This window comes from Geotrypetes seraphini, chromosome 6 (genome assembly GCF_902459505.1).
Source record: "Geotrypetes seraphini chromosome 6, aGeoSer1.1, whole genome shotgun sequence".
Lineage (NCBI taxonomy): Eukaryota > Metazoa > Chordata > Amphibia > Gymnophiona > Dermophiidae > Geotrypetes > Geotrypetes seraphini.
Window position 1 is genome coordinate 11,399,958 of NC_047089.1, and position 25,465 is coordinate 11,425,422.

General features: G+C 45.3%; 1 protein-coding gene across 3 annotated transcripts in view; it reads left to right on the forward strand.

Annotated features, from left to right (window-relative positions):
* TSNAX (translin associated factor X) overlaps positions 1-21,448 on the forward strand; it is a 37,038-nt gene extending 15,590 nt beyond the window's left edge. For 2 of the 3 annotated variants that reach the window (XM_033950346.1, XM_033950344.1), the window contains exons 3-6: positions 1,848-1,962; positions 2,974-3,104; positions 8,301-8,428; positions 20,868-21,448. In XM_033950346.1, the coding sequence (XP_033806237.1) occupies positions 1,848-1,962; positions 2,974-3,104; positions 8,301-8,428; positions 20,868-21,272 (779 nt within the window). In that variant the 3' untranslated portion in view covers positions 21,273-21,448. The remainder of the gene's footprint in view (positions 1-1,847; positions 1,963-2,973; positions 3,105-8,300; positions 8,429-20,867) is intronic. The other variant, XM_033950345.1, reaches the window with a different exon arrangement.
* The last annotated feature ends 4,017 nt before the right edge of the window (positions 21,449-25,465 follow it).

Below are 25,465 nucleotides of genomic sequence, written 5' to 3' on the forward strand. Positions count from 1 at the left end.
TACAAAGCCATACTAGCGGCTGCCCCAAAGTCCTTTAAATCCCTGTGAGCTTCGGGGCAGTTACTGCAGCAGCTTGTGCTAAATGGCTTTGTAAAAGAGGCCCTTCATGATAAGAGGTCACCACTTGGTAAGAATTTGGGAGTTTATTTCGCCTGGCTTTCTACATAATGCTGAAGGCGATTAGTAATTCAGTTACAGTAATTTCTTGCTGCAAAGAATTTGAAGTCTAAGTACTTCGGCGACTCAGTTCTGTTGCCTTAAGGTCATAAGGTAAGTAATGGATAGTAGGATTTGAACCTAGTTTCCCTGGTTGTCTGCCCATTGCGCTAATGTCTAGGCTAGTGTTTCTCAACTTGGTCCTGGAGTACCCCCTTGCATGACAGAAATTTGCATACACTGCCTCCATTATATGCAAATTTCTTTCATGCATATTCATGGTGGATAGGTACTCTAGGACCAAGTTGAGAAACACTGGTCTAGGCCACAGGGGAAAATAGATTAAACTATTTATTTTTTCTTATCCTGCTAGACCAGTGCAAATAGGGGATTATGTCGCCTCACTAGCACATGGAGGCAGAGAAGATGAAGATTCAAATGATAGCATCAGTACAGCAGGTTTCTGGCAATATTTCTTTGCCTCTAGCAAATGGTGCAGGTTGGATTATTCCAGCAGGAATTTTCTGGTAACAAGCCTAGCTCCCTAGAGGCTGGTTATTGTGGTATTCAAGGAGCTGGATTACAAGTTGAGTCTGGAGGAATTTATTACTTTTCTGTAGCCCAGAGCCTTGGTCCATGGGCCATTGCTTGATGAAGCTGTTTGGCATAGATCCCGTGGGGCTTTTGGCAGAGGGGGTACCCTCCCCTACATACTTCTTATCCTCTACAAATATAATTTTACAAATTTAAAAAGATTAAAAAGGCTTTAAATTGAATTTGCTGCCTTAATTGTATTCCCTTGTGAGATAATAAAGCTACATTGAAAACATAAAAATGAACGTTTGAAAGCAGGGTGAGCTAGGGGAATGAATTAGAAATAACAGGACCCAGAGAAATCCCTGGTTCCTTTATCTTTTAATGTAAATTAGATTGTAAACCGCTATGCTATGTAGTGGTATAGTCAGTACAGAATGAATGAATAAAAAATCTGAATTCTGTAGCAGGTTTATGAAGCTCTTGGTAAAATCTATATGCAGGGGCTTAACCTTTACTGATTCGTGTTGGATTAATCCAGTAATCGGGGCCCGTGCAACCGAAGGACAGCAGCTTCTTGAGAGGGGCAAAGAGCAGCTAATTCAAAGGAAAACAATAGGTCCAGAAAGCCCAAGAAAGGGAAAAACCCATCAGAACATACTTTTTTTTTAAATGAAATATATTTTATTAATTTTTCAAAACAGAGCAAAACTCAAGAACACAGAATACAATACCTGTATACCAAATGAGTACAACAGTCCATACCAGAAACACTCCCGTCCCCCCAACCCACCCCCCCACACCTCAAATGATAATTCACCCAAAATACTAGAAATATTCCAATCCAGTGTGTCATATACCAGTGGAGATCAAACATTCAACAAGTGGCTTCGAGCTCTAGGTGTCAAAGTGTTCCAGAATGGCTCCCAGCATGACATCAGAACATACTTTAACCAGCAATTTTGTAGGATGTTTTTGATGATCATGATTGATGAGTTTAAGTATCAAAATATTGAGGGGGGGTTGACTAAGAGCCTGAAAGTTAATTGTGGAGGGGAAGCAAAAGGTTCGCCTAGGGCACCCATCCCTGTCAATAATGTATGATATTAAAGTGGTGTAAATATTCTTTGTCAGTCTGTGTATTTCTTCTTTTCAAGCATTTCAACATGACCTTGATGCAAGATATGACAGATATGAGCGACTTGTAAAGCTAGGCCGTGATATAACCATTGAGAGTAAACGGACCATTTTCTTGCTTCATAGGATTACAAGGTCAGTGAAGCTTCCCTTAGAGCTGTTTGTGTGCATGTGTATGACCTCCTGGACATGGAGAGGAAGCCAACTAAGTACCTTGTGTTTGGGGGGGGGTTAGCAGCTGAATAGTTTAATGTCACTGAAAATGTGAGTGCTTCCCTTTATCTTTAAAATAATAGGACCTATAAGATGTTGTTACACTGGAATGTATAGTATGTAATGTAATGTATGAGCAGCATGGGACCAGACAGGCGCGCTGCTGTGGTAGACATCAGGACAGGAGGCTGCTGCCGAGATTTAAAAAAAAGGTACCGGCTGGGGTCCGGAGGGGTCCTGTCCCATTTTGAGGGAAAAAATAAATGTTCACATTGCCCATAGCTCTAGTTGTTCACTGCCGCAACAATTTCAAAGTGCTCCTCGTGACCACGTTGACTCTCCCGCTGATGTCACTTCCAGGTGCCACGCATAGGAAGTGACATCGGAGGGAGAGCCGACAAGGTCACGAGGAGCACCTTGAAGTTCTTGTTGCTTGCAGCGGTGAACAACTAGAGAGAAGGGGGGATCGGGGGAGGGGCACCACCATCCCGGGCGCCTCTCTTGCTACGCCACTGCCTCCAAGTCTGAACTCCTCTCTCTCCCCCTTCTCCTGTATCTTGCTGCCAATACCGCCTCTGGAATAGTTGTTTCGTTTTTTTCTTTTCTCAGTGAACTCGAGCCTCGTAATGTTCACACTCCTTCACACAGTCTCACATAAATAGTTCAGAAGTTTGTACTTGGCTCCTAGTCAGTGAGAGCGGCAAAGCCCCAAAAGAAAGCAGAACAGCTGTGGCAGAGACAGTGTCAGTGAGAGGCTTCAGGAGGAGGAGAGTAAGGTATTGCAAGGGAGGTGATGGATAGTATTCGGACAGCAATTCATTTGATTGAACTGGTTGAAAGACAGAGGTCTTTGAACGCCACTGGTGTTTCTTAAAGCAGCCATGTTTAGATATATACCAATCTGGACAACTTCTCATTTTGGTTTTCTCTTAGTTCCCCAAACAAGGAGGAGATACTGACTGAGTCTGAAAGTAAATTAGATGTTATTCGACAGAAGATTAAGCAAATAGCACAGGAACTGGTGGGGGAAGACATATATCAGTATCACAGAGCCTTTACACCAGGTAAGTGCATGAGAGATTTATGGGTTAGGATTTTCACGTTATTATGACTTGACTAGGCTTGACATTGTACCTCACCAACAAACCAAAAGTGTGAGAAAACAATTCAAAGTGAATCTAACAAATGAATCAAGTCAAATAAATCCTGCCCGTTATCAGATTAGCTACAATTAACCAGAAATTGTCTCAATAAACATAATTCCACTTCCCTGTGAAGTTTTAAATAATTCTCAGCATAATGCTAATAAAACCATATCAAAACCTCATCAGCTGAAACCTAATTTATAGAACTATGGGTTCCTTTTACAAAGCTGCGCTAGTGTTTTTAGCGCGCGCACTAGACGCAATCGCCAGCATTGAGCTGGTGTTAGTTCTAGCTGCGTAGCGTGCGTGCGCTAAAAACGCTATCGCAGCTTAGTAAAAGGAGCCCTATGTCTTCAGTGTCTTGTTAACGTCTAAATAACAGTTCTCATGGTGCAGATCTAATAGTAATGAATTCCATAGCTTTGGTCCCACCACCATAAACACAAGTAAAAACATCGAAATATGAGGACAGATAGAGACCTTGTTTTTTTATTTTATTAGGATTTTATATACCGCCTATCAAGGTTATCTAAGCGGTTTACAATCAGGTACTCAAGCATTTTCCCTACTTGTCCCGGTGGGCTCACAATCTATCTAACGTACCTGAGGCTATGGAGAACTGAGTGACTTGCCCAGGAGCAGCACGGGGTTTGAACCCACAACCCCAGGGTGCCGAGGCTGTAGCTCCAACCACTGCGCCACACACTCCTAACCAGTGGCACAGTAAGGGTGAGAGGCACCCCTTCCCCTGCCGAGCATGCGCCCCCTCTTCCCTTTCCCCTTACCTTTTTAAATTCTGTGGCGCAAGCAGCATACCTACATCGGTGTCTGCTCGCCCTTTGATGTCACTTAGGCACAGGTCCTTGACGTCAGAGAGAGTGCCAATGCCAACACGGGCAGCAACCTCGTGCCGGGGAAGTAAAAAAAGGTACAGGGGAAGGCCGGTGGGGGTGTAGAGAGGAGGAGGTGTGCCATGCTTTCAGGAAGATGGCACCTGGGGGGGACCACCTCCTCACCCCCCCCCCCCCCCGGTATTACACTACTGCACCCAACCTTGCCATCTACTATCCTGTCCTCTCCCTTAGAGATCCAAAGTACTTGTCCCAGGTGTCTTGAATTCAGATACACTCTTCATCGACACCACCTCCATCGGGTCAAGCACTACTGATCAAAGCACACTGGCTCCCAATTTCCTTTAGAATCACCTATAAAATATTACTACTCACTTTTAAGTCTTTAACAACCAACGCCCCAGAATTCATTAATAGGCTTTTGATCCCTTACACCCCCTTAAGATCACTTCAGTCGCAATTCCACCATCTATTAGTGATCCCTTCATTACGCCATATAAATTATGATTCTATTCGATCCTCTATATTCTCTCTAATTTCCCCCTGGCTCTGGAATTCTATCTCAATCCACATAAGAGAACCCCTACTTGAACGCTTCAAATCGAAACTGAAGACCTTTTTATTCAAAGACGCTTTTGAAACATGATTCTCTTTCACTAATGGACTATGTCAGACAGGATTCCCACTCCCTACTGTTCTATCTCTAACCATCTTGCTGTCCTATTGATTTTGTGGAGTTCTCCCCAGGGCTTTGGAGTCGGTAGATAAATCCTTCGACGCCAGCTCCTCAGTTTCTGGTATCCACGACTCTGACTCCAGGTACCCAGAATTGTCTCCGACTCCAACGCTGACTCTCTGACTCCACAGCCCTGGTTTTCCCCCTAACCTTTTGTCTCCTGTATGTTAGTCAGTCTCTTGTGTTCTTTTATTAGATCTGTACACTGCTTAGAATTATGATAAATGGTATAACAAATTTTAAATAAACTTGAAACTTGATTAACCAACCTTTCTGTGAAAAAGTATTTTCTGAGGTTACTTTTGAAACTATCCCTTCACCTTCAACCTATGCCTCATTCTAGAAATTCCTCTGTAAATTTACATTAGTGTCAAAAAGAGTGTAATTTCCTTGAGTGTTCATGTTTACACAATACATTTTGTAATATATTGGACCCTCCAAATGCAAAGCACAAAAGACCATGGGCTCATCCCGCTGCACCCAGACGCACCCTCTCAACCGCCGGGTGCCTGCACACATCTCGCACGTTTGTGGACTCTTGCTGCACAAGCAAACCGTCGCGGAGGGAAGGCCCAGACGCTGCCAATGGCCCCAATCCACATGCCGGCCCCGCGCACCACCTGGAGCCCGAGGCTGGGTGGAACAGCAGTCGGGGAGGCCAAGACTGGTGCCGCATTGCTATACACCCGGCAGGAAATTTAAGCGCATCGATCTCGCCGGCCCTGCGCAGAGCGGCAGGAATTTTCTGTGGACTGGTGGTTAAAGAACACTCTTCTACATTAATGTTAATCTGTGCAATGGATATTTAAGAAGGCCCTACAATAAAGACTGTTACATCATATGTTTAAGTTACATTACTGTATCAGGATGCCCAAGATATCACATGACAATAAGAGGGCAGTACTTGATACGATTTAGATTCACTCCATTGTCTCTTAAGGGTGTGATTGGATGTTGGATCGGAAATGCCTTCAGCACTTGGGAAGTTGAATTTCGGATGCATCTTCCTTAAAATTCCATCAAAAATGAACAAAATGCAGGAGTGTGTGAGACAATACAATGCTAAGGCACATTTTGAAAGTTGATTTAAGTGTTTTTATTTCCAGATATATCTTTATTGACGATATAACAAGTTACAGTAACAGGCTATTGGTCCATTAACAATACAAAGCACAAAATCCCCAAACAATTATAAACAGTGACCATCAAATTTAAATCATGACAATAACTATCTCCCAAAGTAATACAATCTGCTAAAAAAAAAAGCCAGAAATGTATTTATTTAGTGCAGTCTATATATTTTTTCAATATCTTATGATTCTAGATAAGTTCTAATGTGTATGGGTTTTTTTTAATATAAACCATCATTATAAGACATCCAAACATCAGAAAAAATAAAAACAGAACAGCAGAAACAACAGTGTTAAAATTAACACAGCATATATCAGCAGTAGTAAAAACAGAAAAATCACCTAAAGTGTATGGGTGTATCACAACGCTTAAGTTATATCTCAGCAAAAACAAATATGCCTTCAAGCTTTTTCTGAATGCAGTATTGAAGTAACATTTTTTTAGTCTCTTTTTGTGGCATATCCCCTTCCTCTACACATATATTTCTCCCTTCTCTTCCCCCCCTTAAAAAAATTACCCACTGAAGGGAGATTAAATGAGTTTACCTACTTAACTATCCCCCCCTTTTACTAAAGCGCAGAAGAAGTTTGTCAACACGCATACTTTTACACCTGATCTAATTTTATAGAAACTTTTTTTACACTTGTACATGGCCACATAGGCTCTAAAATGACTTAAAATAACCCCCAATTGGAAGATAATCTGATTTGTGTTGGGAGATATCTGGTTTCTCAACTGATTTGTGACTAGATCTGCAAGAAGTGACTGACTAATGCCCAGGAAAGCCTCACAGCAGAGACCTGAAGCATTTGGGGACAGAATCCTGTGGTGTGATGGGGTTGAAATACCAAGTTCTCCACCCTGTTCTCCCCATTTAAATAGAGTAAGGTTGCAATAGGGAAGCAACGGAAGAAGAAACGTTGGATGCCAGCCTCTTCTAAACAAGGAAAATGAGCTTTACTTTGGTTAAGGTTGCTAAAGAAGCTTTGATGGCTTAGATAAAATCTAATATGCAACCCCACTTCATTGATTTTTATAGATGATTTACCCACCCCCTTTACAAAACTATGGTGACGGCTGCCGCAAGGCAAAAGCCGCAAAGCCCATTAAATCTCTACAGTTACTGCAGCGACAGCCGCTATTGTGGCTTTGTAAAACATTTCTTTAAATCCAAACTGCCTTCTGACAAATTTTCCTGTTTTTATCACTTAAGATTAGTCAGAATGGATGTGCAATTATTGCCACACAGATGGGTTTCAAAGTTATTATTTTTTGATTATATTCTTGATGTTTTTTCTTTAGTAAAACCTTTAAATTCTTTATTTATTTTCTCATCTTTCAACAAGTGTACAATAATCAGAGCAACAATTAACAAATCACTTGAAAATCTTATCAGCAATGTCTTTACATAAAATAAAATAATAATCTCTCCACCCCCCTTCCCTCCCACCCTGATATTAATTTTCCATATAACTTTCCAATATCCTCCCACCCCCATTCTACTATAAAATGGTGTATCATTCACAGAAAAACATGGTATTTAATCATGATAAAACAATGCTAATGGCTCTCATATTTTAATAAAGTTTGTATAATTTCCATTTCTTTAGTAAAACCAATGCAGCTTACATATTATAAACAGGTACTTTTTTTTGTCCCTTGTGGTCTCACAAATTGAGGGTTTTTTTTTTTTTTAAAACCTGGGGCAATGAAGGATTAAGTAACTTGCTGAGGGCCATAAGCTGCAGTGGGCATCAAACATAGCTTCTAGAAAAGTTCAGGTGTGCCTATCCAAAACAGCTTTTTGATAATTATCATCTGTATTTCCCTGGCCAGAGTATATTAACATGGAGGCTAAAATATGCCAGGGGATCGAAGGCTGGCTTGAGAAGCCTGCTCTTGACATTGATGTCCCCAGGTCTTGCTTTCTGGGAAGGTTTTCCAAGTAAACGGAGGCTGAGCAGTCAGATTCAGTCATAGCTCAGGAAAAGAATGCTTTTGGTTCAATTTTACATTTACATGTTAAAAGGCTGTGGTCTCCTAGTTGGGCAGTCTGTTGAGATTTAGCTTATAGGGTTGCAGTGTGGCGCAGTGGTTAAAGCTACAGCCTCAGCCCCACGCTGCTCCTTGTGACCCTGAACAAGTCACTTAATCCCCCCATTGCCCTAGGTACATTAGATAGATTGTGAGCCCACCAGGACACACGGGAAAATGCTTGAGGACCTGAATAAATTAATGTAAACCGTTCTGAGCTCCCTTGGAAGAACGGTATAGAAAATTGAATAAATAAATAAAATAACATGTCCGACTCATGCTATTCCATAAACAACATTTCTGAAATTAGAATCTTATTTCTGCGCTAAGTAGAGTTATTTTCCTTATTTTGTGTGTACACAGGACTTCAAGAATATGTGGAGGCTGTCACTTTCCAGTATTTCATCAAAACACATACTCTCATGAATATTGAAGAAATCAACAAGCAGCTGGTTTTTACCTCCGAGGATGACCAGCACGAGTTAAAGGCAGTAAGAATATTTTTGCTCCTCTTAGCTCCAAGCAGTGTTGCAAGAGTAGCCATTGAATGGAACACCACTAGCATTCATTCTCTTAGGCTTCCGTGGCTGGCGTCATGATTGTTGCTGCTGTCCGGGTCTCGCCGCATCTGGTTTGGTATAACCAACGTTTCAGCCATCATGCTGTGGCTTTCTTCAGAGTATGCTTTGAGGTCTTCCGTTTGTCTTTATATATGGTGAGTCCACTGATCTGATTGAGAACAGGTGGTTCATTGGTCATGAATTTGAATTTTGGCGGGAAAGTTCATGGCTCACAAATTTGAAATGTGGCGGGAAAGTTTGTTGGTCACAGATTTGAATTTTGGCGGGAAAGTTCATGGCTCACAAATTTGAAATGTGGCGGGAAAGTTTGTTGGTCACAGATTTGAATTTTGGCGGGAATGTCCATTGGACACAATTTTAAATTCTGGCAGGGAAGTGTTACCAATGAACTTTCCCAACAAAATTCAAATCTCTGACAAACTTTTCCGTCACACTTGAAATTTCCTGCCAAAATTCAAATTCATGACCAACGGACCTCCCTGTTCTTAATAGGTCAGTGGACTCACTATATATAAAGACAAACTGCAGACCTCACAGCATACCCTGAAGAAAGCTACAGCATGATGGCTGAAACGTTGGTTCTATCTACCCAGATGTGGCGAGATCTGGACAACATCAACAATTACCATGAGCATTCCTTTTGGTCTTTTAAAATATGAGTTTTTGCATTGACAGCAGACCACATACGTTGCAACATGAGATTTGCGTTTCCTGCTGCCGAGCATCAAAATATTTTTTTTGGTTGACACCCTTATGGTCAGCAGACAGAAAGTAATTTCTTACATTACAACACAGGTATTGATCGCTTATGATAATCTATATATCAATCACTTCATCAACATTCAGATTCCTGAGGCCGAAACACGATCGCATGGAGTCTTTGTTGTGCAATAAAACGACTGAACACCATAAGTTGTTGTTTCCTGATATTCAGCACTTAAGTCTGCCCTACCTTTATTTGGTTCACCATATCACCCTTAACGAGCTGTGGCTTAGCTAGCTCCAGAACCCCAGAAATTCAACACTGGAGCCCAGACATGGCCCAGGATTGAATTTTAGGCCTTGGCGCCGGCAGCAGTCAGCAAAACACTGAGCGCTGTCAACTGCATATCAGCCCTTTATTGTATGGATGCATTCATTAATTATAAGCACTCTAGTACTCTATGCGCTGTTTGTTTTATTGTCCAGAGGTTAATTTAGCAACAGTAGTCCTGAATGATGAGTGATTTTTAGGGCCAAAAGAAAGTGTTCTTTTCATTGCCTGCTTGCAGCGCTCCATCTCCTCTGTGGCTCTGTCAAACTACCAGCCTCTTCTCTCCCTTTTTTCTGGCAGTCTATCACTAGCTCCTTCCCAGCATCTGATGTCACCTTTTGATTTCTCTCCCCTTCCCCCCCTGTGATTTGATCCCTTTCTTCACCCCCATTTCCTTCTCTCTCTCCTCAGATCCTGATAACTAAAAAAAGCATGAACTATTATAGGGACCTCTTCCCCTATCTCCAGGTGAAAAGTTATCTGCAGAGGGCTAAACGGGATGATGCCGCGGTTTATACTTGTTCTGCCTTTGAGCAGTTGCTGGGGTCCCCAGTGCGCAGAGGCTGCATTACTATGTTGTACAAGTGGGTGCATCAGGATGGGGCCCGGAAACCTACATATTTGGTGGCATGGGAACGGGACTTGGGGCAGGTGTTTGATGAGGCCTTATGGGAAACTATATCACTTAGGATACATCATATAGCAGTGGCTCCTGTACTGGTGGAGAATGCTCTTAAAATGTTGGTTCGCTGGTACATGACCCCGGTTCAGCTGAGTAAGATGTCGGTTCAAGGATCAGCCTTGTGCTGGAGGGGATGTGGGCAGCGGGGAACCTTTTTTCGTATGTGGTGGAGCTGCCCTTCACTTCACGATTTTTGGAGTCAGGTGTTTCAGTATGTGGGGGCGCTTCTTCAGGTGCCCCTCCAAAGGAGAGCGGAGGTAGCGTTATTGGGGTTTCCCACGGGAGGTGCTGATGATACCCAGGATAGACTGGCACGGTTGGCTTTCACAGCGGCCAGGTTGACTGTGGCTCGCATTTGGCGTAGCACGATTTTGCCTACACTGCCTCTTATGAAAGATAAATTGGGCTGGGTCTGTGAAAAATACAGGCTTTCGGCCCTGTTGACTCGGCAGTGGCAGCAATATTATGATATTTGGGGGAGATACCTTGAGGTGGAGACCAGGGATGGGGGGAGTGCTGCTTTCAGCTGACTTTTTCTTTTTATGGTGGAGTTTTGAGTTGATTCTGTACTTTTTATCCTTCCTTTTCCTAGGGTGCTATGACGCCTGTGGGGATGATTTTTGGTTTAAAGGGGATGATGGGTGTGGTATGCTGTTACAGGGGGGGGGGAGGGGGGGTTGTTTCCAGGGGATTTTTGCTTGTTTGATTGTATTGCCTGTACTGTTTTGGTACTGTGATGCTGAGTTGGTGTGCATTTTTGGTTATAAATAAACAATTGCAAAAAAAAAAAAAAATAAAAGCATGAACTAACTCCAAAATGAATTTGCCTTCCCTTCTCTACCCAACTTCTCTCTTTCCTGCATCCCTGCACCGATCACTAAGAAGCCCTCCCTAAAATAAACCAGGCACCCAAGAACAGAGCTTTTTTTTTTTTTTTTTTTGAAGTAAAATACAAATTGGCTTTATTTAATAGAGCCATTCTAATTTATGAAAGCATGCAACATAATGGCCTCAGAATCTTGAAAAATATGTAATACAAAACTGGGTTGGGGGGGGTTAAAATTGTCTGAGGAGACAAGATGTGAAGGCTTATCTCAAGGTCCTTTCAGTGCAGTGATGACCAGGAAATGTTCTTTGGATTGAAAGTTGAGGAATTAAAGGAGCTTAATGTAGCTAAAGAAATAAGCAAGCAAAATCTCATAAGCTCTGCGGCGTTAATGTGAGGCATGCATGCCCCAGATTTCAGCAAGCTTGAGTGACTAGATATGAGACTTTTTAAAATACAGAGTTTTAAGTGGCTTGTGGGAAGCCAACATTAATTTTATCAGATTTTTGAAGGTTTGATATTCCTGCTAAAGAACTTAGTCTGAAATGACTTCCCAAACAACAAACGTGGCTCACCACTAATAGATTAAATATTGGAGGGAAGAAAAGACTTCAAGGGCTCCTGGCAATAGGCTAAGAAAGTTCTGGCCTAATTACCAAATTTAAGAGCCATTATCAGTCATAAAAACCTTCTCCTATATATGTTTTACTTTTTTTGGTTTTTCTTACGGTATTGATGTTAGCTCATAAAGCTCTGTCTGTATAAGTTATAACAAGTTTCAAGTTTATTTATGTCTTGATATATCGACCATCACATGTATCTGGACGGTTTACAATATTAAAAATTAGAAAAATCTAAGATTTGGTTGAAATAAAATAAAAGGAGGGTAAATCTAGAACTAAGACAAATTAAGACTTATTAGAGACGAAAGGTGCTAGGGGATAGGGAAGTTTTTTTTTTGTTTTTTTTAAATTCTTTATTCATTTTCAAATCAAAACAACAAGTGCACAAAAATACATCATACAAGTAATTCCAGTATAGCACTATAATATCTAACACATAAAATCTAATAGTGTAATAACCCCATATACACATGTTATATACCATATTATAACATATCTTGTAAAATTACTCCCCAACTCCACCCTCCCCCTTGAGTGTGCTAAATACAGCTAAGAAAGAAAAGGAAAAGAAAAGAACTGATGACTATTCATTGCAATACTTTGCCAATGGCCCCCATATCTTTACAAAGTTATTATATAGGGAAGTTTTAATTACAATGTGGAAATAAAAATAAAAGGAGGGGAAGAAGGATAGGAAGTAACAAGAGGGAGGAGGGGATGTCACTTCTTAAAAGTTGGGGTTTTTTTTTTAATGGTTGTTAGTATTGTTTTACGCTCCTCACTGATTATTAAGATCTTTAGATTATAATAGAGTAGCCTTACCTCATATTTCTAAGGCTCATTTGGCATTTACTAGAAATTGTGCATTCTTTTACCTAGTCCCAGTTTTATGGAATAGTTTACTTTTGGAATCAAGGAAAGAAGAATCTTTATTAAGATTTAAAAAGAATTTAAAAACGCATTATTTTCGATTAGCTTTCTTATCTAAGCTGACTAAATTCCTTTGTATGTTCTACATGTGAATTTATATTTTATCTGGTGTGTTTGAATTATCTTTCCTGTTTTTAATGGAGTTCTTTTATTACTATAAGAACATAAGAATAGCCTTACTGGCTCAGACCAAGGGTCCATCAAACCCAGTAGTCCATTCTGATGGTGGCCAATCCAGGTCCCTAGTACCTGGCCAAAACCCAAGGAGTAGTAACATTCCATGCTACCGATCCAGGGCAGTGGCTTCCCCCATGTCTTTCTCAATAACAGACTATGGACTTTTCCTCCAGGAAATTGTCCAAACCTTTCTTAAACCAGCTACGCTGTCCGCTCTTAACACATCCTCTGGCAACGCGTTCCAGAGCTTAACTATTCTCTGAGTGAAATTTTTTTTTCCTCCTATTGGTTTTAAAAGTATTTCCCTGTGACTTCATCGTGTGTCCCCTAGTCTTTGTCATTTTTGAGGGAGTGAAAAATTGATCCACCTGTACCTGTTCTTTTCCACTCAAAAGTATTTTGTAAACCGCTTTGTTCTTATTTGTAGCTTAAGCAGTATAGAAAGTTTTAATAAACATATTTGTTCATATCCTCAGACTTTGCTCGATACTGATAGTATTGTACTTAACTTTTAAATATAAATTCAGTGCTTGGACTGAGGAAGCAGTTTCATGCAAGATTGGTCATGCAAAGCTCTGCAGAGGTTTTCCATTTCCCTTTCATTCTTCTTCAGGAGCAAACCCAATTCAAAACCGTTCTAGAGCATAAGCGAGAACAGAATGGAATCTAGGACCCTTCTGTGTCTTCCTTTTTCAACCCATTATATTTGATTTATTTTGATTTTATTGTTGATCGCGTAGCTACTTTTGTAATTTGCAATATATTAACTAGTATATAAATGTGTATGTTTTATCCTCATCTGAAAGTAAATATAAGCCTAAGCCAGAACTGGTCATTTCTTTTTAAGTTAAACAAATGGTATATTTTCAAGTCAAAGTTAGAAGTCTTAACTGGGGAATTATTCTAATTATTAATGAACTGCAGCAATCACTATAGTAAGCTCACAGTTATGCAGTAAGTATGAAAATGTACACAACCAGAAATGGGCCCTCTAAGTTGTGTGGAATTCTGCCAACCGCATTGCTGCCAGTGGGGTGTGATGGTTCAATACTGTGTTTTCAATCGCTAGGGACAGATTGAGTCCCTGGAGTCCTGCAGGGCTTGCTTGTCCTTACTACTGAAAATATGATATGGAAACATAAGAAACGCCTTCGAGTGGAGGTGGAGGACTTAACAGCTTAGCGGAAGCATTGATGACCACTATCGTTTAACATTTATTGATTTATTTATTTATTCAATTGTGTATACCGTTCTCCCAGGGGAGCTCAGAACGGTTTACTTGAATTTATTCAGGTACTCAAGCATTTTCCCTGTCTGTCCTGGTGAGCTCACAGTCTATCTAATGTACCTGGGGCAATGGGGGGATTAAGTGACTTGTCCAGGGTCACAAGGAGCAGTGTGGGTTTGAACCCACAACCTCAGGGTGCTGAGGCTAAAGCTTTAACCACTGCACCACACGGTCTCCTCATTTTCATTTGAAAAAATTGCTTGAATTGTCATTTGAATTATTCATAACACCTGTGTTTCTCAGGCATGACAAAAAGATACACTAATATAAATCTCTCTCTCAGTGGATTGTTTTCCGATTCTTATAGCAGTTATGAGTACATTTTGAGGTCTTACACTTTTTTGTGGTAATGCTCAGAATAGATTTCTTCGTTTCTAAGGTGCTTAATTCTCTTACACCATCAACTTTACCACACTATAAAAAATCATGCCACAGTAATTAAAATCTCTTAAATATATTCCCATTCTTTAGCACTCTCCAGACCAATAGAGGTTAACTTTACGAATGGGTATATATCTAATCATGACCAGCAGGTGGAGACTGAAAACAAAACTTTGGGACAGTATATACTATCCTCCCTTCTCTATTTCCCTCAGTCTTCTTTCAGTCTCCAGCAGGTGTTGAGTGATCTGTACCCATCTCTCTTGGTAGGGCTGTTGGAATTTGTTTAGGGGTTTATTGTCCCTGTTTTTGGCCGGACGGAGCTTGGTCGGGCCCTGTTTGGGGGTCCGTCCGACCTCGGGGGTGTCAAACCCGGCGGGTCACGAGCGGGGTCCCTCCCCCCACTTCCTCCACCTCCCCACATTTTTTTAGAGGAGCCTCAGCAGTAAGCCTTGCCCCCTAAGTCAAGCAAGGCATATTGCTTCGAGAGCCTGTGGAGTCTGTTCTGTAAAAAAAAAAAAAATAAATAAAAAATCCTGAGGTAGTGCTGGTCTGAAGGGTTGTTTCCCTTTAAGAAAACTGTATTTTACTGTATTTTTTCATGTAACCAGCACTTTTTTATAGCTAGGTCGCGTCTGGAGCAATTGTGCCCTTCTCCGGGGGAGTAGGCCACAATTTTAGTCCAGCCGCGAGGCACTCGCGGCCGGCCTGAACTCGGCGGTTTGGGTCGGTGAGGTGGTGGAGCTCCGTCGGCAGCGGCTGCAGGCGCCCAGAGCTCCCCGCCGATGGTGCCTCGCGAGTCGGCTTGGAGCAGTGGGGAAGCCCGGTCTTCCACAACCGCCCACGGAGGGATTCCCCGAAGGATTCCCTCTCAGCTGATTTTTTGACAGCTGATGCCGACTTGCCTGTCTTAGCGGCTGAGACTGTTCAGTCTTCTCAGCCGCTACAGGCCATGGAGGGAGCATTTTTGGCGGGAACTTCGCCATTTTCTTTGTCTGGCCCCTCCATTTTGTCTGCAACCTCAGGTGACCTTCCCCCTGTATGGCGAACACAGGGGCAGGTTTCAGCATGGACCCCTGCTGGGGCAGGGAGTCCCTGGGGACCCCCAGGGGTTTTTTGCCCCCAATTTATTTTCTTTCTTTGTGCGGACTTTTGGGGGTCCCACGTGCGCCTGGGGGGTTTCGGGGGGGGTTTCCCTCCGCGCCCCCTATGGCTTTGCCTCCCTCTTTTCGTTTGGCGTCCCCTCTTCCTCCTCCCTCATCCAAGCGCCCGCGGGGGGGCTTGGATTGCGAATTGGTGGGCGGAGGAGCGTGTTGGCCTGGTTGAGGACCTGGCTGCTTTGGCGGGCTTCCAGGATCCTCTAGAGGGGACGCCTGTTGGCAGCGGGGCGGCGGGTTTCCCGTCTTCCAGAGCAGATGCGTCCGTGGTGCGCTTTTTTATTCAGAGGGATGAGCTTTTAGACCTGTGTAGCAGGTCTCCTTGGTGCTGCATTTTTGCAGTGGCGCCGCCGGAGACCCCGCGTATGGGGGCCCCTCTGCTTCAGGGGGTCTGTCCTGGTTCCCGCTCTTTTCCTGTGCGTCAGGATTTGCGGGATTTTGTGTTGGCGCAGTGGCCTATGGGCGCAGTTTCGTTTGGTGTGCGCCTTGGCTCTTGGGTATCCCGTCCCGGAGGGAGGTAGGGCTACCTTAATTTCGCCAATGGGGAACGCGGTGGTCTCGGCACTTCCTAAGCGGCATACCGTGCCTGTTATGGACGGTTCTGCTCTTAGGGTCTCGGAGGCGCGTGCGTTAGAGACTCTTCTTAAGTATGATTTTGATGTCTCTGCCTTTGGGGTCCAGGCGGCTGTTTGTGGGGAGCTAGTCGCTCGCGCCGTGTTTCGGTGGGCTGAGCGTGTCCTGGATCGGGAGTCTGATGACTGGTCTCTAGTGGATCAGGAGGTAGCGAAGATTGCGATGGCTGCCTCGTTCCTCTCAGATGCTCTTTATGACTTGGTGCGGATTTCGGCTAAGTCTATGGCATGGCCGCGCGGCGTATTTTGTGGCTGCGCGCTTGGGCGGCGGATTCTGCGTCCAAAGCTAAGTTTACTAAAGTTCCCTTTAGGGGGTCTTTTTGTTTGGAGAGGAATTAGATGAGTTGATTCAGACTCTGACGGACTCGAAGGTGCCCCGTCTGCCTGAGGACCGTGCCCGCCCTGCGTCTAGGTGTGGGGCTGCCCGGGGGCGTTTGCGGGAATTTCGCAAGTATCGCCCGGGGCGTGGGGCTGCTTCTTTCCCGGCTCAGGGTTTTTCCCGGGGTCGGTTCTTCCAGCGCATGCAGCCCTTTCGGGGGGCCCGTCGGGGGGCAGGGAATCCCTCCGCCGGTTCCCCCGCTTCCCGTCCTGCGCAATGACTCCTTGCCGGCGCCCCCTTTGGTTCCGGTGGGGGCCCGGCTGCGCAAATTTTTCCCCAAATGGGCCGAGATCGCGTCCGATCAGTGGGTCCTTGAGGTGGTGCGGGACGGTTACGCTCTGGAGTTTACCCGCTCTCTGCCGGACCTTTTCCTCGCTTCTCCATGTCAGACTCCATGGAAGACGCAGGCTTTTCGTCAGACCCTTCAGCGTTTGCTAGATCTCGAGGCAGTGGTGCCGGTGTCCCCTACGGAGTGGGGCACCGGCAGGTACTCCATTTACTTTGTGGTGGCCATAAAGGAGGGGACCTTTCGGCCCATCCTGGATTTGAAAGGGGTCAACAGAGCTCTCAAGATTCCGTCTTTCCGCATGGAAACGCTGCGGTCGGTCATTCTGGCGGTTCAGCCGGGGGAGTTTCTTACGTCTCTCGATCTGACGGAGGCCTACTTGCAGGTTCCAATTCGGGCCTCTCATCAGCACTTCCTTCGCTTTGCGATCTTGGGGCGGCACTTTCAGTTCTGTGCGCTTCCCTTTGGTCTGGCCACGGCTCCTCGGACGTTCACCACGGTAATGGTGGTCGTCGCGGCAGCCTTGCGGTCGGTGGGCATCCTGGTTCACCCCTACCTGGACGACTGGTTGATTCGGGCAAAGTCGTTGCAGGAGAGCTCCCGGGTTACGGCTCGGGTGGTGGAGTTTCTCCGGTCGCTGGGCTGGGTGGTCAACCTTTCCAAGAGTCGGTTGGTCCCGGCTCAGCGTCTGGAGTGCCTTGGGGTTATGTTCGACATCTCCTTGGGGAAGGTCTTCCTTCCAGAGGCCCGGGTGAGCAAATTGCAATCTCAGATTCGCCTGCTTTTGGCGTCCCGGGGTCCTCGGGCGCGAGATTTCCTCCAAGTCCTGGGGTCAATGGCGGCGTCCCTGGACGTGGTGAGGTGGGCGCGGGCCCACATGCGTCCTCTTCAGTATGCTCTGCTCCGGAGGTGGTCTCCCCGGAGGCAAGATTTGGATGTTCCGGTTCCCCTGCGAGGCTTGGCGCGCTGCAGTCTGCGCTGGTGGCTCCGGACCCCTCACCTGGTTCAGGGGGTGGGTCTGGATCTCCCGCAGTGGACGGTGCTCCTTACGGATGCGAGTCTCCTCGGTTGGGGGGCTCAGTTTATGGGCCACTCAGCTCGGGGCACCTGGTCCGCGGAGGAGGCCTCCTGGTCGATCAACGAGTTGGAGACCAGAGCGGTCAGGCTGGCGCTGTTAGCTTTCCACTCCCTTTTGCTGGGCAAGTCGGTCAGAGTCCTGTCGGACAATGCCACGGCGGTGGCTTATGTCAATCGTCAGGGGGCACCAAGAGCACTCCTGTGGCGCAGGAGGCGGCTCGGCTCATGGTTTGGGCGGAGTCCCATCTTCTGGACCTCTCGGCTTCTCATATAGCCGGGGTAGAAAATGTTCAGGCAGACTTCCTCAGTCGTCACTTCCTGGATCCAGGAGAGTGGTTTCTCGGCGCCGGAGCGTTTCGGTTGATAGTGCAAGATTGGGGGCAGCCCCTGATGGACCTGATGGCCACGAGTGGCAACGCCAAAGTGCCCCGCTTCTTCAGTCGTCGCAGGGAAGGGCTGGCCGAGGGTCTGGATGCTCTGGTCCAGCCGTGGCCAACGGAGGGGCTGTTGTCTGTGTTCCCTCCTTGGCCGCTGGTGGGCAGAGTGCTTCTTCGCATTGTTCACCATCCGGGTTTGGTGGTGCTGGTGGCTCCGGATTGGCCTCGACGTCCGTGGTATGCGGATCTGGTGAGGCACCTGGTGGCGGTTCCTCTTCCTCTGCCTCTCTCGGACGACCTTCTGATGCAGGGTCCCATTCCCTTGTTCGACCCGTCTCTCTTCTGTCTTACGGCGTGGCTCTTGAAAGGGGTCGCCTTAGCAAGAAGGGATATTCAGACAAGGTGATCGCTACACTGTTGGGGTCCCGGAGGCTTTCTACCTCTCGGGCTTATGTGCGGGTTTGGCGTCTCTTTGAGGAATGGTGTCGGGCGCGGGGAGTGACCTCTTTTCGCGCTTCTCTGCCTAACATTCTAGAGTTCTTGCAGGATGGCCTGGATAGAGGCCTGGCTTGGTCTTCTCTCCGGGTTCATCTTGCGGCCCTGTCGACCTTTCGAGGGTTGGTGTCAGGTCAGCGTTTATCGGCTCTTCCTGATGTGATTCGGTTTCTGCGGGCGGCCAAGTTGCTTAGGCCTCCCCTACGGCCCTCGGTTCCCTCTTGGGATCTTAATCTGGTTCTCTCTGTTTTGGTGCGCCCGCCTTTCGAGCCCTTGGACGACTGTTCTTTGAAGGACCTTACTTTGAAGGCGGTCTTTTTGGTGGCCATTACTTCTGCTAGGCGTATTTCTGAGCTGCAGGCTTTCTCTTGTAGGGCTCCCTTCTTGGAGTTGTCTAGGGAGCGGGTCGTCTTGCGGCCTGTTCCTTCCTTTCTGCCGAAGGTTGTTTCTCCTTTTCATGTCAATCAATCGGTGGTTCTCCCGGTCTTGGGTGGTCGGGAGGGCTCTTCTGAGCAACGGCAGCTGCGCAAGTTGGATGTCGGTCGGGTCCTTCGCTCTGATGTGCAGCGGACCCAGGAATTCCGGAAGTCCGATCATCTCTTTGTCCTCCTGGCTGGTCCTCGTCGGGGAGCTGGCGCTTCTAAGGCTACTATTGCGCGCTGGATCAAGGAGACGATTGCTTCCGCTTATCTTCTGAAACAGCAGCCTGTTCCGGAGTTTCTCAAGGCTCATTCCACTCGGGGTCAGGCGGCTTCTTGGGCTGAGTCGTCGCTCGTGCCTCCGGTGGATATTTGTAAGGCTGCGGTTTGGTCCTCCTTGTATTCTTTTGTTAGACATTATCGGGTAGATGTTCAGGCGCGTCGGGACGCGGTGTTCGGTGAGCGTGTTCTGGTATCGGCCCTTCGGGGGTCCCGCCCGTGAGAGGGACTGCTTTGGTACGTCCCATTCGTAAAGTTAACCTCTACTGGTCTGGAGAGTGCTAAAGAAGGAGAAATTAGGTTCTTACCTGCTAATTTACTTTCTTTTAGCTTCTCCAGACCAGTAGAGGTCCCCACCCTGTCTGTTGTTGTTGTTGTTGTTGGGGCTGTTTTCGCGGGCAGTTTTTGTTTTTTGCTGCGGGTTCTAGTATTTTTCTAGGGCCGGGGAGAATTAAAGAACAGCGGCTGTGGCTCGGCTGGCTTAGCTGGCGAGCTGTGGGGACATTTTCCTTCGGGTATTTCTCCTCTGCATTTTCCAACAGCATTTGGGTATGTTATTTGTTACTCCTGTTCGGAGTATTGTTTTCTTCCTGTTTTCCAGTTCTTGGTTCTGCTTGGCTATTCGGCAGACTGAGGGAAATAGAGAAGGGAGGATAGTATATACTGTCCCAAAGTTTTGTTTTCAGTCTCCACCTGCTGGTCATGATTAGATATATACCCATTCGTAAAGTTAACCTCTACTGGTCTGGAGAAGCTAAAAGAAAGTAAATTAGCAGGTAAGAACCTAATTTCTCCTTACTATAGTACAAACCACACATACCCATCTCAATTGTAATACTCCTTACTGTAGTGGCTACGTAGTGTGGATCCCTGACGAAGCAAAGGCAAAACATGTTGGGTCCAACTGCTTAGTCACTGAATTGAGAAAAGTTTGACTATTATTAAGATAAGTACAAAACATAAAATGACAGAGTTCATTTAAAGATTAAAAATTAAGAAAATTGAGCCTAGACCAGTGAGGATTTAACACATGGTGCTCCCTGGAAAACATGACCTGTAATGGGACGGAGGAGGGGTGTTTCTGAGGTCTTTGGCATTACTATCACATAAAAAGGATATGGTAAAGTTGATGGTGTAAGAGAATTAAGCACCTCAGAAACAGTATTATAAACGATTTATTGAAGTTCTAAGGTATTAAGATCGGCCATTGTCCGATTTCTGAACTGTGGTTTGCAGAATAGATTTCTAGCATGGTGTTGTTGGTTCAATATATTTTAACCCATATGGGGGGTGTTTTGTTTATATCAGGATTCACACAATGTGTCTGAAAAGTCATCAGCCGATGGGAATGACAAGCAAAAGCAACATCCTTGGAGCCTGGCGATCACCCCTGTGGACTACCTCCTCGGAGTGGCTGATCTCACAGGAGAGCTGATGCGTCTGTGTATCGGCAGCATTGGAAACGGCGACATCGATACGCCTTTTGACCTGAGCCAGTTCTTACGACAGATTTATGACGGATTCTCATACATTGGAAACACCGGACCCTATGAGATTTCAAGGAAACTGTATACATTAAAACAGAGTCTGGCCAAAGTAGAGAATGCCTGCTACACGTTGAAAGTGAGGGGCTCGGAAATCCCAAAGCACATGTTGGCTGATGTGTTTGCTGCCAAGGCTGAAATGATGGAACAGGTGGAAGGCATCTCCTAACTCATGTCTTTGGTTGCTCAGTAAGCGGCTGTTAATAGTTTTCTTTCTAAGCAAGATTTTGTTACAACTTCCGTGTAGAAGGAAGGTGATATCTGCTTGTTTGTCATTAGATTTATATCTTTATAAGCTTTCTACATCATATGTTATAAAAGTGAACAAGTTATTTAACAATTCCACCCAAAGTACTTTTTTTTACCAACTATCAAGTGCCATTCACTTCACAACATGTGAGCAGCTCTGCTTATTTCAGTGGGCTGCCGATCAGTTTAGAATGGCATAAAGTTTCCTTTTCACACATCATTCAACAGTTTTTTGATTCACAGTTTGTTTAGGGGCCCTTGTACTAGGGCCGGCTTAACCTATGGACCAAGTTAGGCTCTGGCCCAGGGCACCAAACACCTGGGGCAATGACATCACCGGCCTATAACTAACTTTATTTTTACAGACAAACACAAGTAAAGGACCAGCCCATAAGTTAAGCTACCATGCATCTTGAACACTCTCCGCCTCCTCCTTTTGATGATGCTGTCCAGTGGCCTCGTAAGCCAGCTGACATGAGGTTGGAGAGCCAGTGTCGGCATCAGAGGAGGGAAGCGTAGCACTTCCTTCCTTCACTGATATTACTGATTTGACACTGACTCTCCCTCTTCGCGGCAGCTAACCAGTAAAGCTGCATCCTGCCAGGAGCAGATGGTAGTGTCAGAGGAAAGAGGAGGGAACTGGTCGGAAGAGGGGTCAGGGCATAGACCGGGGCATCGTAATCTCTTGAGCCAGCCCCGCCTTATACTAAATGGTATTAACATAGAATATGACGGCAGATAAGGGCAATGGCCCATCCAGTCTGCCCACACAGATGACCCTCCCCTACCTTTCTCTGTGAAGAGATCCCACGTGACGATCCCATTTTGTCTTAAAATCAGGCACGCTACTGGCCTCAATTACCTGTAGTGGAAGACTATTCCAGCGATCAACCACCCTTTCGGTGAAGAAGTATTTCCTGGTGTCGCCATGCATTTTCCCGCCCCTGATTTTCCACGGATGCCCTCTTTTGCCGTGGGACCTTTGAAAAAGAAGATATCCTCTTCCACCTCGATATGGCCAGTGAGATATTTGAACGTCTCGATCATGTCTCCCCTCTCTCTGCATTCCTCGAATGAGTATAGTTGCAATTTATCCAGCCGTTCCTCATATGGGAGATCCTTGAGTCCTGAGACCATCCGGTTGGCCATTCGCTGGACTGACTCAAGTCTCAGCACATCTTTGCAGTAATGTGGCCTCCAGAATTGTACACAGTATTCCAGATGGGGTCTCACCATGGATCTATACAATGGCATTATGACTTCGGGCTTATGGCTGATGAAACTCCTACGTGTACAACCTATGATTTGTCTAGCCTTAGATGAAGCTTTCTCCTCTTGATTGGCAGTCTTCATGTCTTCACTGATGATCACCCCTAAGTCTCGTTCTGCTACAGTCCTCGCTAGGATCTCACCATTAAGGGTGTAAGTCTTGCATGGATTTTGTCTGCCAAGGTGCATGACTTTGCATTTTTTGGCATTGAAACTTAGTTGCCAGGTCCTTGACCAATGCTCCAGTAGGAGTAGGTCATGCATCATACGGTCGGGCATTGAGTTTTTGTCAGGTACTGTGCTTTTGTCTGTCGTGCTCTTGCCTACTATATTGCAAAGTTTGGCGTCATCGGCGAATAACGCTATTTTACCTCGAAGCCCCTCAGCCAAGTCCCTTATGAAGATGTTGAACAGGATCGGGCCCAAGACCGAGCCCTGCGGCACTCCACTGATCACCTCCGCCGTTTCGGAGGGGGTGCCGTTCACCACCACCCTCTGAAGTCTACCCCCAAGCCAGTCCCCAACCCATGCAGTCAATGTGTCACCCAATCCTATAGAACTCATCTTGCTCAACAACCTGCGGTGTGGTACGCTTTCAAATGCTTTGCTGAAGTCCAAGTATACAATGTCCAGGGTCTCTCCAACATCCAGCTTCCCCGTCACCCAGTCAAAGAAGCTGATCAGGTTGGATTGGCAGGACCTCCCCTTTGAAAATCCATGTTGATGGGGATTCTCCTCATTCTCTCGTAGATTCTCCTCATTCAGGATCGTATCCATTTGGCATTTGATTAGAGTTTTCATTAGTTTGCTCACTATTGATGTCAGACTCACCAGTCTGTAGTTCGCAACCTCCGTCCTGCATCCTTTTTTGTGGAGTGGAATGACGTTAGCCGTTTTCCAGTCCAACGGGACTCTACCTGTACTAAGGGAGAGATTGAAGAGCGCGGATAGCGGTTCCGCCAAGACGTCACTTAACTCCCTGAGCACCCTGGGGTATAGGTTGTCTGGCCCCATCGCTTTGTTGACCTTGAGTTTAGACAGCTCACAGTAGACACTGCTGGGTGTAAACTCGAAATTACAAAACGGGTCTTCCGAGCTATCCCTTGTCTGCAGCTGAGGGCTGGATCCTGGTGAAGACTGAGCAGAAGTATTCATTGAAAAGTTGTTGTAAATCCCTAGCACGTTAGGGCTTAACAACAACAGCAAAAAAATGCAGGCTACCGCAAAATGCTTTAACGCTTCTTGTGGCATATTGCCTCTTTGCGTGCACTAATTATGCTTTATTTTAATTTTATGTTGAGAGAGGGCAGGGAAGTACATTCCGATTAGTACATGCTAACTGGATAACATGGATATAACATGGGAGCCCTATTCAAGAAATCCATCTAAACAGGAAGTATCTTAATCCCCCAAAGTAAATTGCTCAATTTTGTAATCTCCTCTGGAATTGTCCAGATAACCTCTAACGTAATCCACCTTGAACCGCAAGGTAATGGCGGAATAAAAGTCACTAATGTAATGTAATACTGGGAAATTCTATAAACAGTGCCTACATTACGCACTGGTAGGGCCCTAATTGCAGCCATCTAGCAACTCATAAATTTTGGATCGACACCTAATTTTTAATTGGTTTAATCGGCTTGGTAATTGAATATGCTGGTTTTCAGCCAATCAAAAGAAAAAAAAATATAAGCAATTTAAGAGTTTGGCGCCTAGTGATACCCTCCCACACCTAATGATGCCCTTGTTAAAAAGCAGGAGTGGTTATGGGCAGAGAATAGGCATGACTGAGATAGGTGTCGTCAGGTGTCTGCCAAATTAGGCAAGTGAAAAGCTGGCCTAGAGGAGCGGTGCATAAATCCGCTTAGAGGGCCACTAGGCGTCATCCTATAAACAGCACCATTTTTTTGATTGACAACCACGTTGAGCGGCGCCTACAATGTAGGCGTTGCTTGCGCCATTTATAGAATGTGGCCCATGTTGTTGTTAGGTGCCATCGACTCGTGCTCGAGTCCCAGCGACCTGATGAATTGCAGATCTAAAAAGAAATCGGTTTTGTCCTCCAGCGTCATCCCCCTGGTTGTCTTCAGCCTGTCCAGCCATCTGATTGCAGGTCGCCCTCTTCGCCTGGTTCCTTCGATCTTCCCGAACATGATGTCCTCCTCTTCTGATGGTGTGACCAAAATAAGACAGTCGTAACTTCATCATTTGGGCTTCAAGTGACATAGCCGGTTTGATCTCTTCCAGAATTGATTTGTTGGTTCTGGCAGTCCACAGTCTGGCCCATACTTCCTCCTAAATAGGGGGCAGTAAGTGCGCTCACAATAATGTGTTGCAGATAACGTGGGCTAATGGAAAAATTGGTGCCGGGACTTACAAAAAAAATCCCTAAGAAACCCCCACCTTATATCTGGGCTTACTGCAAAATGCATTAAACCCAGATTTTTTAAGGGTCCCTTACTGTGCCTTCGGTCTTTGCCAGTGCTGTCTGTCTTAAAGTGAGTGCAGTCTTGAGCCAAGGTAATTTGCCATGACCAGAAATGGCCTCAGGAGTTTAAGATACAAATGAACAGTCCTTTACTTGGGACACTAAGCATTGCTGTATTGGTGCGCCCAAGATCTAATTTAAATGTTTAGTTTGAGATATAAATAAGCAGATACGAGATCCAGCATGGCATTTCTAATGAAAGAAATGGTGAGTCAGCGTTGAATGTTTTCCCTTAGGGTCCTCTTTAAATTTACAATTCTTGCTTCGGCATTTTTTACATTAGATGAAGAATGGGGCTGCTTCTAATTGAACTGGAACCCAAAGAAGCAGCGGGAGATTAATAAAGGTGGGAAGAA